General features: G+C 30.2%; 3 protein-coding genes across 3 annotated transcripts in view; 2 read left to right on the plus strand and 1 right to left on the minus strand.

Moving 5' to 3' along the window:
- Positions 1-2,889: 2,889 nt before the first annotated feature.
- Rsf1 (Repressor splicing factor 1) lies at positions 2,890-6,889 on the minus strand. Its single transcript, XM_070650969.1, has 2 exons — positions 6,753-6,889; positions 2,890-4,255 (listed from the first exon to the last, which is right to left on the minus strand). Exon 2 carries the CDS (start codon positions 4,106-4,108, stop codon positions 3,530-3,532), a length of 579 nt encoding a protein of 192 aa, XP_070507070.1. The 5' UTR covers positions 4,109-4,255; positions 6,753-6,889; the 3' UTR covers positions 2,890-3,529.
- A 1,977-nt stretch (positions 6,890-8,866) lies between these two features.
- Positions 8,867-9,832, plus strand: LOC139098712 (uncharacterized). Its single transcript, XM_070650978.1, has one exon. It carries the CDS (start codon positions 8,915-8,917, stop codon positions 9,821-9,823), a length of 909 nt encoding a protein of 302 aa, XP_070507079.1. The 5' UTR covers positions 8,867-8,914; the 3' UTR covers positions 9,824-9,832.
- Positions 9,833-12,250: 2,418 nt separating this feature from the next.
- Positions 12,251-13,877, plus strand: part of bark (protein bark beetle) — a 35,096-nt gene continuing 33,469 nt past the window's right edge. The window contains exon 1 of the mRNA XM_070650967.1: positions 12,251-12,447. The gene's annotated coding sequence lies outside the window, so the exon portion shown is untranslated. The remainder of the gene's footprint in view (positions 12,448-13,877) is intronic.

A 13,877-nucleotide genomic window follows, 5' to 3' on the forward strand; every position in this document is an offset into this window, starting at 1 on the left:
TGAATCCTTTGCTAGAGTAAACGTCAATTCTGGAGCGAACGACAAGTTTGTTACACCAATGATGGTGTGGGAATCCGTGAGGACAAAGACGATCTGGATTTCCAAAATTTACATGACACCGAACAGTGAAGAAAATGAATGTCAGCTTTACGTGATGACAGAGAATTTGTCCAAACTATATAGATGAAAGAGCCAGGAACAGAATCGCCTAAGAATAACCTAAGCTCTGCAAAGAAACTTACAAGATTACAGTAAAGTAAGTAATTGTATTGAACTGGATGTCTTGAACCTCTCATTGGAATTTAATAAGTGGTAGCCAGCTTCAGGTGCCATCCAAAAAAGTGGATGGCATGTACCTAATTAACCTTAAAAATTCAAAGCTGAGCTTTAGAAGCCCATCAAAAATTTCCAACATTCTAGTCATAATCGCAAAATTTCGTAAATTTCTACATCAATTTCAACATCATTGAACCTTAAAGCTGCATAATCTCTCAACAAATTCTAACAAAACAGCGTTAATTATTGACCATAGTGATCCATCGACCAGTAATCGAATATTCATGCTCATTAATTACAATCGCTGGTTTCATTTACCGACTTAGTACGAATTAATTATCCATTAATGTAAATATTCATAATTATAATAGGTCAAAATACGTTTGATTAGGATTAAAATTATGTGCTTCATGCTGATACAACACAATTCAACTTTCAGCGATCGGAAAAGGAACTGAAAAAAACTGTAGGATATTTTTACACATACATGGGCATATCAAATATTTATTGACTATTTTTATTCGAAATTATGACGGAACTGTTTATTTATTCACATCCAACGCATTTTCGGGAAAAGCTTTTTCTAATTTTTTTTTCTAAATAATTTAGTGGGCAGTTGTCTGAAAGCTTTTGCGACTGACAAAAATGATATGAAATATCATGGCCGAATATTGTTGTCTTGTCATTTGCTAATTGATATATTGAATGAATTTCTAGGAATTTGGCAAATAATACAGTTGAATTGACTTAGAATTGTTATGAAAAGCTGTCTTATGATGTCTGCGATAAAATGCCGGTTAATATATACAAATATATGTATGATATGAGATGACGCCCCAGTCCTTAAGGTAACTACTTCAGACTTTGAGGATGGCAATAGATCACGAGAAAGACCAATTATTTCCTGGATTGGATGTGTTGAAAAGGACGCTGGAGTCCTTAATATCCTGAACTGGCAGGATGTTTCGAAGGATAGAGCTGTCTTTAGACATTTAGACTGATTGATATGAGATGAGGCAATCTAGCAGAAACGTATTCAGGCGGGAATAGTATGTGAGAGAACATCCTTTTTTTGGAGAATTTTTTGGGATTTTTCATGAAAAAAAAAATCTTAAAGTCCTCAATAAATTTCTGGCTACGTCCATGCAATGTCGAGCTTAATATTAGTAACTTACAAAAGGCAGCCAGCAATAAAGTCAACTATAGACTTCAATCAAGAGCGACCATGTATCATAATTGATCTGAATCGCGAACGAAATAAGTAAGCAAGTATGTAATTAGCAAGATAATACTTTACTTTATTTGCAATTTAGAATAAATTAAGACAATTTACACGTTATTATTATTATTTACTATAGGCTATATCATAAATTAACAGCATTACACCTCAAAAATAAGTTTATTGTATGAAATTATTGATCGTGTAATTAAAATTCTTTCGAGCGTACAAAAAACCGTTAGAAGTAGTCATTACCGTTGACTAGTTATAACGAATTTTGTCAACTCGGTACTTTGATCATAGATCATCACCTGACATAAATCAATCTTACCCAATAAGTACAAATAGGTAAGTCAATCCAAAATCAGGCAATAGACCAGCGTGACAATGGAATGATGTCAGATTTAAACCGATTATGGCACCAAATCAGAGTCACACCGGCCTGGGATCGAATTATTGATCGATGGCCCCATGCGCCTTTGTCAAGGAATTAAGTAAATAATCGTACTCCTTGGGCTTATTTAAGTCAAAAACTCATCAATCATCAAATTGGAAAAAATAGTTCAAGTATCCCAGAATCATTTTAAAAACTGAATTATCAAATTAAATCGACCAAAGAATTTTCTAAAAACTGTATCGAATAAAAGCAGTTTTGTCAATTTTCAATGATGTTTTATTATTACAAATTATGGATAATCTACTCAATACCATGGTAATTGTAAGCCAATGGTGTCAATCCCTATTCCTGACCCAAATCTCAATCCTTATTCAACATAATTTTAGGAACGTGAATTTTAGAGCAAAGAACTCATGGAAAGAAGCTGTCGATAGAGATAGTGTCACACTTGGAATTGGTAATTAGCAAGCGGTAGCCAGCAATAGAGCCAGCTTCAGGAACCGACTGAGGGAGGCCATGGATCACACTTGATCTGTACGGCCAGCGAAGTAAGTAGAATTTTAGAGCATCATTCAATTTATTTATAGATTAATAAAGTCCCACATTTTTTATGCATAGGGGTACGTTCCACAAATTGAGTATGACGCCTCTATGTTAAGCTTCTTCATTTAAGACCAGTTAATTATTAAATATCGTCTCAATTTAGTCATATTCCTGTTCATGGTTCCTTACCTTCTTTCAACCTTTCTAGCCTAAAATAAATATTGATCCACACCTACAAAGAAAAAAAAAGTAAATATATTCTGCAAAAATAGACCACAAAAAAATATCTGTAACGAACTTTAAAAATTCAAATTCAAAGTCAAACATTTGTGTAGCTTTTGATGGTAAATGAAAAATTTTTTATTTAACGTAAGAATTTCTTTTTTGTTTGTTATCAAATTTGGCTAAATGATTTTTGTGTGTGTGTCGATTCAAATAAAAGATACACATAAACTAATTTCACAGAAAATCCATATATGTATATTTTTATTTCAAACGCTGAGTATGGTTGAGATAGAAATTCACATCAAAATAACGTATAAATATTTATTATAAATATTGTTTGTATTTTTTTTCTCATTTTTCTTTTACTTAATCGAAGATTAGACTTTTTCTCACTATGTGTGGTATTTACTCTAAAATTAATGCAGCGAAGACATAATTTATATCATCATCTTTATTGATTTTTTTTCGTTAATACAATCTCGATTTTGCGATTTTACTTTATTTTTTAAATTAATTCACAATTTTTTTTTGTATGGGGGGGGTGTGAGAGTAGTTCTTCATAAAATTATTACTGGTTTTTTTCATTTTTCTTGTAATTTTTTATTATTAAATTGTGTAGCATAATTTTCTATCGTGAATTTGATGTACATTTATGCAAATTTAATTCTTTATTATAAATCATCATTTTTTTATTATTTGGGAAGTAAGTTCTTTATAATATTTTTTTTTTTTTTGTTAAATCTTTGAATTTTTTTTTCCATTTCATTTTTTTTTTTTTGTGGAGAGAAAAAAAAGAAAAATTAATGCATTAAAATCTTATCAATCTAAAGGTTTTTCATTCCAAAAGAAATTTTTTTTTATTCTTAAGCTTAAAATCTGCGTGCACCTTGAGGGCTTCGTGAACGGAATCGATTTGATGATCCACCACCCGATGAACGATATCCGCCGCCACCACCACCGCCTGAACTGAAACTGTCACGATTACCACGATCATATCCACCACCACCGCTACGTGGACCACCACCACCGCCTCCTGATGATCCACCATAACGATCACCCGAACCGCCTGAACGAAAACCTCGACCGCGTCCCCGGAATCCACCTGAACGATCACTAAAACGATCCCCATCACGACGGAATCCACCACCACCGCGACGATCATTAAAACGTCCACCACCGCGACCACCACGTGAATTACTACGTCCCTTACCCTTTGATATTTCAACGCGCAATTTTGATCCCAATAATTCTTGCCCATTCAAGGAGTCACATGCAGATATAGCTTCATCTTTATTTGCAAATTCAATAAATGCAAATCCTGGTGGATTATGTGCAAGCCAAACACTATTCAATTTTCCAAATCTTGTGAATTCTTCTTCCAATTGTTCTTTCTTAACTTTGTCTGTCAAGTTGCCGACATAAACTCTTGTGCCACGTTCGCTAGACATGTTGTTGCTGATTTATATTTTTTTTATATATATTTTTTTATATTTTTATTTTGATAGTTGATATATATATTTTAATATATATATTTAGTGCCTTTCGTCGTGTAGGAAGCTTCCGTAGATCGATGCGGAGTTACGTCGTTTTTTGGACTGTGAATTTGTAGAAAGCGAAATTTTTTTGTATGGTAGAGATTAGGACGATTCATTGTTTTTTTGTTTAATGTTTTATACGTAGATATATATATATATAAAATTTGAATGTTGAAACTTTCGTAGTTAATAAAAACAACAAAATTATTTATAAATTATCAATCGATGAATGTGACTGAAGTGAAGGCTCTTTTTTTTTTTGGGTATTTTTACTTAGTGCATTTTGAACATTTTGCATTAAAACTTTATATTTTCAAAGAAAATCATTCATTTTCAGTTCACAGTCGTCGGTCGGTGAATTTTTTTTTTTTTTGTTATTGTTGTATATATGATAATATATAAAAATAAGTACTTCTAGGCATCCAACAAATAATAATAATAAGAATAAGATAAGTAAGAAAAATCATAAAAAATAAAATAAAAGCCAAACTAAAACTTCTGTTGACATTTAATGAAAATTATAAGAATAAATGTTGTTAAGTGGATTGGTTTGAATGTTTTGAGGATGTTTAGTGCATGTTTTGGAAGGATGGTTGGGGATATTTTACTTTTTGAGGATGTTTTCAATGCTTTTGAAGATTTATTGAATGTTTTTGAAGAAATATTCAATGTTTTTGATAATTTATTGAATTTTTTGTAAGAACTTTTGAATGTTTTGAAGAAATATTCATTCTTTTTGAAGAATCGTTGAATGTTTTGAATATTTATTCAATGTTTTTGAAGATTTTTGAGATGTCTCAAATAATTATTCAATGTTTTTGAAGAATTGTAGTTGTTGTGAAGATCTTTTCAATTTTTTGAAGAATCATTGAATGTTTTTAAAGAATTTTTTAACTATTTGAAGAACAATTCGGTATTTTGAATGTTTTTCATTGTTTACGAAATGAATTTCAATGTTTAAGAAGATATTTAACTGAATTTTTTGAATTTATATGGAATTGACGTGGAAATCATTGAATTTTTAATTGAAGTTCTGAATATTTTGGGTAAATTCTCAATGTTTTAATAGAAAATATTTTTGTTTGTTAAATTTTCAATATTTTTAAGGAATTTAATGAAAACTTCAATGTTTTTCTTAATTTTTAACAAGAATATTTTGATTATATCAAAGTATTTTGTTCAAAATTAATGAAGAATTATAACAAAAATCGAATGTTTATATACAATTCAGAAGAAAAGGAAAAAAAACCATTATTTTAGTACAAAATGGAAGTCTAAAAAGGATAAAATATAGGACAAGGATCAAAACTTAGTAAAATTCAGGTAAAATCTTCAATATTTCTGAAGGAAAACATTTCTAATTTACAAAACTAGCCTCAACTATTCCAAAATAACTAGCATTTTTGAATTATTTTCTAAAAATAACCTCAAATTCTTTAAGCATCTACTAACATCCTCAAAAAAATAACCCCCAAAAATCTCTCAAATTATTCAAACCAACATTAAGAAGAGAAAATTGTTCATGTATGAATTAAAAATTATTGAAATAGAAGATAGTTTAATTTTATATATTTTTTGCATAGGTGTGAATAACTCGTAGACGATCACAATATTTAAAAAGAAAAAGGCATGCAGAAATGTTCTTTAATTTGCAAATATATTCTCAACCTGACTCTCAATTATTAATTTTTTTTCAGTCTTTCACTCTCGCGCATTCTCATTCGGTCGATATTTTTTTTTCAGTTCTTATGTTTACACACTAATACATTCAAACCATCATGATGGCATCATTCACGCACACATTAATAACAAAATGTGAAAATTTCTTAAATTCATGAAATCATTCATAAAAAAAAATTAAATACAGCCATGTGAAAAGTCGGTAAGGTATATTGCAAGTATTTGAAGGGATTTTGAAGTTAATGTTGATATTTTGGTATATAAAAATATAAAAAAAAAATTATAGTGAAATGCTAAAATAATGGATTTTTACAGGCTTGATACAGGCTTTTTTTTTAATAAATTATTATTTTCTAAACGAATATTGTGTCTTGATTTCTTCAGCATTTTCATTCTATTTTGTTAGCCATTTTTATTTCTTATCTTGAAATTTTTAAAAAACGTTATTGCGTCGCGAATTTAATGCACAGTATTCTTATTACTTTTATTTCTTTCATATACGGCGAAAATCGTCGGTATTGAGAAGAGAAAAAAAAAATAGGCGAGGCTAATACCCATTTCGGGTCATCGGCGTTGAATACGAATTTACCGAAATTATTGAAAACTTTGGTACTGTTAGCTATTGTATTTTACTTTATAGATGACTTTATAATCGTTATTAATCTGATTTAATTACGTCTTGATAGTTTTATCGACGATTTTCTATTAAAAAATTTCAAAATGGCGGCCGAAGTACAGCAACAACAAAATATTTTTTCTTTGGAAGCAAGCAAGGCACAATTTTTTTATATTGTAGTATTTAAGTATGTTTTTTTCAAAAATTTGCTGGGCAAAGAAAGCTTATAAACGATTGGAAGTGTTTGAGTTGTGTTTTTACCGTAGCGAAGTTAATTAATTCCGGCGAATTTTTTTCTCTCTTTTTTTGTTCACTTAATTAATTTTAATTAATTTTAAAATAACTTTTTTTTACGTCTTCACTGTTTGAAAAACCAAAGCGATATGAGATGATGAGTCGGTTTGTCAGGGGTTTATGAGAGAAATGCTTAGGTAGCGGGAGAGAAACTTTTTTTTCGCTCAATTTTCTGTTCGTGGCGTCATGTTTGCATAGATTTTAGGGGTAATATGGCCTTTTAGAACTGATTTTAGAACAAATTTTTGTTTACAATTAAAATGCTTGAATTTATTTTATGAAATTTTGGCATTTAGATACTTAAGTTAGGTAGAATTATGCGATATTGTTAATTATTAATTTATTTTTTAAATATCTACCTCACTTTATGTCATATAAAAGTTATTTAATTGGGTTTTAAATGGAAATTTCGTTTTAAAATTTCAGATTTTTAAGGCATGCGTTTATTAAAAATGCTTCAATTTTTGAATATATTTTGATATTTTTAAAGAATTCTTGAGAAATTTTTATAATTAAAAATAAATAAATTTGAAAAATATTTTGAAAATTATTTTAAGTATTTCATGATATTACAGAAAATTTTAAAATTAATTAGATTTCTAACTAAATTAATCAAAGAATTTAAATATAAAAATAAAATATCAAATTATTAATGGAGAATTTATTTTTAAATAAAATATCAAAAAACCTAAAATTATTAAGAACCAATATCAAATAAATTTGAATTGAATTTTAAAATATTATTAGATTTCTAACTAAATTAATCAAAGAATTTTAAGTAAAATGTTACCCTTCGAGAAAACTTAAAATTTTCAAATGCATCAAGCTAAATCCTTAATCAAATTAGTTTTTTAAAAATTGAATATTGAAAAGAAAGAAATTTTAATTTTAATTTAAAATATTATTTGATTTTAACTTTTTAAAATTAAGCTAATATTTTTAAATAAAATGATTCAAAAAACCTAAAATTATTAATTGAACCAGTCTAATTTATCAATTTAGTTGTTTAAAATTAAACTTTAAAAGAATTAATTTAAAAAATTAGTTTAAAATTTTTTTGAGAAATTATTTTAAAATATTAACGAATCAAATTGAAATTCTGAAAAATTAATTTTTTTAACATTTTGATTTGAAACATTTTGAAATCATTTTTCAAATCATGGATTTTTCATTTAAACGAGAACGAATAATTTGGTTACGGCATAATTTAAATTTTATTTCCAAAAAATTCTTCGTTCAAGAATCTTTAATATTTATCAAAATTTTCACATGAGTGATATGTTGTGACACATAATTCTTCGTAGTATTTACGATTTTTCCTATGAAATCTCGATTTTAATATTAACTGTAAAATGCCAAAAAATTCTAATCTGTCCAGATAATTTCATTTCATATAAAAATATTGATTATTCATACACTTGATGCTATCTTTGATGACCCATTTTCATGACGAAATATTAAATTTTCCACTTCGTGTCACTTGGGTTAAGGATTTCTGATGCTAAGACCAAGAATTTGTGGTATTGGGACTTCAGGGTAAATCTTGAGGTCGTACAATCGATCTGTACGGCCAACGAAGTAAGTTAGTATGTACGATCAATCTTAATTCGATCCAGACGACATTATGCTTCTTAATATCACTAAATTGACTTCAAGAACGCAAGAAATCATAAAACATTAATCCAGTCCAAAATAAAGTCAAATCAAGCACTCCACAATAAATATGAATCCTTTGGTTTTATCAAGGACATAGACATTTTGTAGAAAATTTGGGATGGTACAACAGATCATCGATCGCAGTGCCGTTGCTATAAGCAAACCTTACATTATATTCTATTCTATTGAATCATTCAAAATTAAATGATGAACATCTCTTATCACTTTAATCGGCTTTTATCATGTCTCCATACCAGTTATCATCTGATTTTCACCGCATTTTTTGTTTATCTCAATATTTACCTCGACTCACGTTTCTCCAATAAAAATGTTTTTAATAAGCAAATTGTAGGAGCTTAGCTTCTGCTGACATTTCATGACATCCTTATCTACTAATCTCCTAACCCTCACAATATAAGTAATGCAAAATCTCACCCAACCCCAGTCAGTTCCTTCTAATCAAGTGCTCAAAAATGTCACAAGTGCGAATCGACAGTGAAAGCAATTTACAGTCAGAAATGAAAGAATTTTATCTGACACAATTTCGTGGTCCAGAGTGGCTGTCCATCACATATCTTGAAAATGTGCTTCAAAAGTTCCTCAATAATCCAAAACTCAAAGTCAAAAATCTAACTGTGAAGCCATTTGGGTCAGTTGGTGATGCTTATGCTAGTTCCATGTACAGCATTGATGCTCTGATTAAGACAGACGATGAGACATTAAGGAAGGGACATTACATCCTCAAAATGATGCCATTATCAGAACTAGCATGTGCTAAATTAGGCAAGGATAACTACAACGTCCATGAGAAGGAAATGGACATTTTTCAGAAAATATTTCCAGAATTTAAGGCAGTTTTGAGGACAATTGAGGAAGATAAGAACATTTTCCCAAAAGCTATTGCCGTTGACCGCATTAGGGATGCATTAATACTTGAAAATTTATCAGTAAAAGGCTTCGTTATGGCTGACCGAACTTATGGCCTCGACATGAAGCACTTAAAGCTTGCATTAGAAAAATTGGCAAGATTCCATGCAGCCTCAATGTATTGCATGGATAAAAATCCACAAATATTTAAAAATTACGATATTGGCATGTTCTCACGCAAGACGTCTGCATTTCATGATTTCTTTAGCTCAAATATGGACGTTTTAATCGAAGAAGTGAGCACATGGGAAGGCTATGAGATGTACAGTGAGAAATTGAATAAGCTGAAGAATTTCATGTATGAGAAAGCATTCAGATGCTCTGATAATGATCCGAATGATTTAAAAGTCTTAGTTCATAGTGATTTATGGACAAATAATTTGATGTTTAAATATGATAAGCACAAGTCACCGGTTGATGCGATCATTGTAAGTTCTCACTATATTCATGCATGACATTGCATTTCCGAGTAGTATATGAGTGTTGTGTGGCTGTAATGTGATTGTTATTGATGTTTCTCATTCTCTGGCTGTTTAATGGTTGCTTCATGACTTCTGAGTGACTTAGAGTCCATAAGGGGACGTCCAGAAATTACGTAGCACTAAAAATAGCATTTTTAGATCGACGACACATCGTAATACCTTTGTAATAAAATCATGGATTATAATTTGGACACCGTAACAAACTTGTATCTTCCTTCTAAGCGATTGAAGCTACCAGGCGGTTGAAACTGATCTGGAACTGAGATAAATGAACTCTGCTCTCTTCCGCTTGCGCGGTCGACATTTATACCGTGTTATTCTTTCATATTCTACTCGTTCTTCACGTAGCTGCTCAATTTAAGCTCGCTACTCCCTCTCCTGAACGCCATCTATGAGTGGACACCACACATTACGTAACTTGCGAACGTTTCTTAACCCTATTAATAGTCCATAAGATCTTATCCAACATTTGTCAATTATTAGGGTTTTCAATCTCAGGATTGATTTTATTTAATTCATGATATAAGTCGGAACAAGAATGAGTCTTGCTTGATATTAACCTCGTCGGTTTTAAATCAAATCCGGGATTGAATTGTATGTAATCCCAATATCAATCTCTGGATTAAGTAAATTGACCTCAAATCTCAATATAATCCCATTCGAACCCTTTTACATACCCAACTCCATCCATTTTATGTCACTCGGGCTTCATACTACATTACCCATAAATAACATGACATTACAAAAATTTTTCTTTTCATTCCCAGCTTGACTTTCAGTTCTGTTCTGTTGGACATCCAGCAATCGACATAATGTACTTCCTTTATTCTTCGGCATGTGATGAGATTCGCTTGACGAAAGTATTTTATCTCTGTCAATATTACTACTATGAGCTGAAAAAGATATTAGTGAAATTGAACTGTAATTTATCGGCATTTCCATCGCTTCATGATTTTCAGGTTCAGGTCATGAAGAAATATTTTTATGGTAAATTGAATTTGAATAATTTTTTTGGTGGCTGTTGATTGAAAAAAGTTCAAGGTGTGTGTACTTTAGGTGTTAAATGTAACGGAATATAGTCTGTAAGGAGTCATGCAGCTACGAAATTGTCCTTGAAAATGGTTTTTAAAAAGACACTCCTGTATTTGAGATTTGTGGGAACTAATATTGTTGTCTGTAATAGATCATAATAGCTTTTGTTTAAAATATTCATAATTGGGGTCGATTATGTATGACGTCTAAGTCTTAGAAAGGCTTATGAGTACTAATGAACTTCAAAATAGGTTCAAAATGGACGAGTAGCTGTCATAGAATGTTTATGTGGTGTATTTTGAGGGTTATTAACCCAATTGTCACTATATACTGACAATTAAAGATGCTCAGACTCTGTAAAACTAATAAATGATCATTTTACTATAGAAATGGCAAGACCCGATCCGAAAGGAGATGATTCCTGTTGGTCCTAGCCCCAGACATGCTTCTGGCCTAATAGATATTTTTAAACACATCATAGACGATCCTCAAGCTTCATAATATTCAAACTAACTCACTTTATTGTCCGGATAGATCAACTATGATCAATAGCTTCTATTAGTTGGCATTTGATGCTGGCTCTATCGCTGGCTATCTTCCACCAATTACCAATACCCAACTAACATCCATACACCTTGAAAATATTCAATTAACATCAACAATTCTCAACCCAAACTTCAAATTCCCTTCAATAAATCACAAAACACAATAATCAAAAATTTATTCCACCCATAATCATCATCCACAGCATTTCCAACAACAATGATCATCATGCCACTTATGAAGTCCGAAGAGCCTGACGCATGCTTCGAGAATGCACATCAACGTACCGAAAAAGCAATTGAATTTAAGCGACGATTATACAAAAATCCAAAAGTACAAAATATCATTAAAAATACACTTCCAGTATTCGATCAGTTTGGCTTATTAGACGAGATGTGAGAGACATGCAAGGTCATGCAACTGGAAGCTTTTATTTTGTTTACCTTCCACTGAAGACTTCCATTAAGCTTACAAGTAAACAAAATGTAGTAAAATAAAAATAAAAATATATTTTTTTATGTCCAGTCGACCACAAACACAAGTCAGGTGAAAAGTAAGCATGTGTCTGTGTCTTGTGCATTTTTATACTTTATTTGCACTGATACACAACGGTGTTGGGATGAGATGGATATTAAGGTGGTATGAGGGAATTAAAGTGACTTTTTTTTGCTATTATTTTACAGCGTGCCATGTGACTGAAACTTGTTTTTTTATGTCTGTAGTTTTCACTCTACACTCAAGCCGTAACGAAAAACTTTTTTTTTTTATTTCTTCTCTCCACTTCCAATCGCTTTTAATATACAGTTGGGTTAGTTACGTTTCAACCGCGCCCGACGAACAACCGAAAAAAAAGATATAGTCGTAATTATTTTTTATAGTGAACTAGTTTTCCCCTATTTTCCGGAAAATAATGTAAAGTTTTTCCATATTTGGATTAAATATCGATCGTGGATGTCGAAAAATTGCGGCATGAATGTTAAAAGTTGGAAATTTTAGTGTTAAATTGAATTTGAATATTTTTTGTAAGCTTTTAAGACTTCATCTTGTATACATTCACCTTTGTTTAAGACGCTGACTGACTGGCTTGCTTCTTTTCTTCGTTCAACGAATTTTCATAGTAAAAGAAATGAAAAAAATTGTAGTTTTTAAAGAAATAAAATTCTTTATTGAAACTAAAAGTTGTGAAACTTATCACAAAGAATTTTTGCTCTTATCGTATGTGCGATAGCTTATCACATACACAGCACTACGATGTGCTTTTTAATTACGAACAGGTTGACTTTTTTATGTTTTTTTTTTTGGGTGTGCGATTCAAAAAAATTATTAGACATGAAAAAATTGTGTTGCACATAGAAATTGTGGATATAGAAATTTGTATGCACTTACAAAGTACAACAGCATGCGCAAATTATCGATTATTTGTGTTTCTATTGTTGTTAAAGTGAATTGCAGTGAGTAATATGGAATTATTAAAGAAAAAAACATTGAGTTTTGATGAAAGGGAAGTGAACTTTTGTGGTGAATTTTGATGATTTGATTAAAATTTTGTGTTAAATTTTAAATAAAATGCAAAATTTGTGCAGAATTGACTAAATGTGATTGAAAATTGTTACACGTTTAAAAAAAGCGTCAGTTTTTATAGTAAAAAAATGTCAAAATGTTGTGTTTTTTTTAAATGACATAAAAATCGAAAATTTTGTCATAATTCTGAACTTTTATAATTCTTTCAAATAATTCAAAAATTGAAATAAAAACACAATTTATACAAGTTTTGCGATAATCTCTGACCCTTCGTTAAGAGTGCACAAAATTAAAAGTAATACATTCTTCAAAAAAACCTATAAAAAACAATCAAACTAAATTTTAAAAATTGTGGAAAATTCATAAAATTGTTCAAAACTAAAAGCACGAAATTAACAAGAATTTTGAATGATAAAGTCGAGTTTAATTGATTCAATCTCATCATCGATCGTTGAACCCATCTCCAATTTGAGTGAATTTCTGATTTAAATATTTATATAATGCTCAACGAATATCACAAATCGTTTAATCGATTATAAATCAGACAACAGGGTGGTGACTCTGACTTTTACCGAATTCTGTTTAAATCCATCAGGTTCATAAAATAGCGTGCACCGAATTCCGAATCGATTTACTAACTTAAATTAATTATTGCTTCAACAAAATAGAGAGTGACTTCAAAATACCTTCCTAAGACCTCACTGTAGTTTTCATCAGAGTTCTAAGAGGACTCGGATTTTTAATGAAAAAGTTTATTCAATTTCCTGAACAATTTGAATCGACACTGAGCTCTAGTTGCAAATATTTAGTGGGATTTTGATTTTTTTTAAAACTCTAGAAAATTTAATAATTTTTTCAACAAATTGAGCTGTTTTCATTATTTAAAAAATTAATAATTCCACTCTCAAAAGTTACTTTCCATTGAATTGAC

This window comes from Chironomus tepperi, unplaced genomic scaffold (genome assembly GCF_022539635.2).
Source record: "Chironomus tepperi strain 1889 unplaced genomic scaffold, CSIRO-AGI_Ctep_v1 contig_451, whole genome shotgun sequence".
Lineage (NCBI taxonomy): Eukaryota > Metazoa > Arthropoda > Insecta > Diptera > Chironomidae > Chironomus > Chironomus tepperi.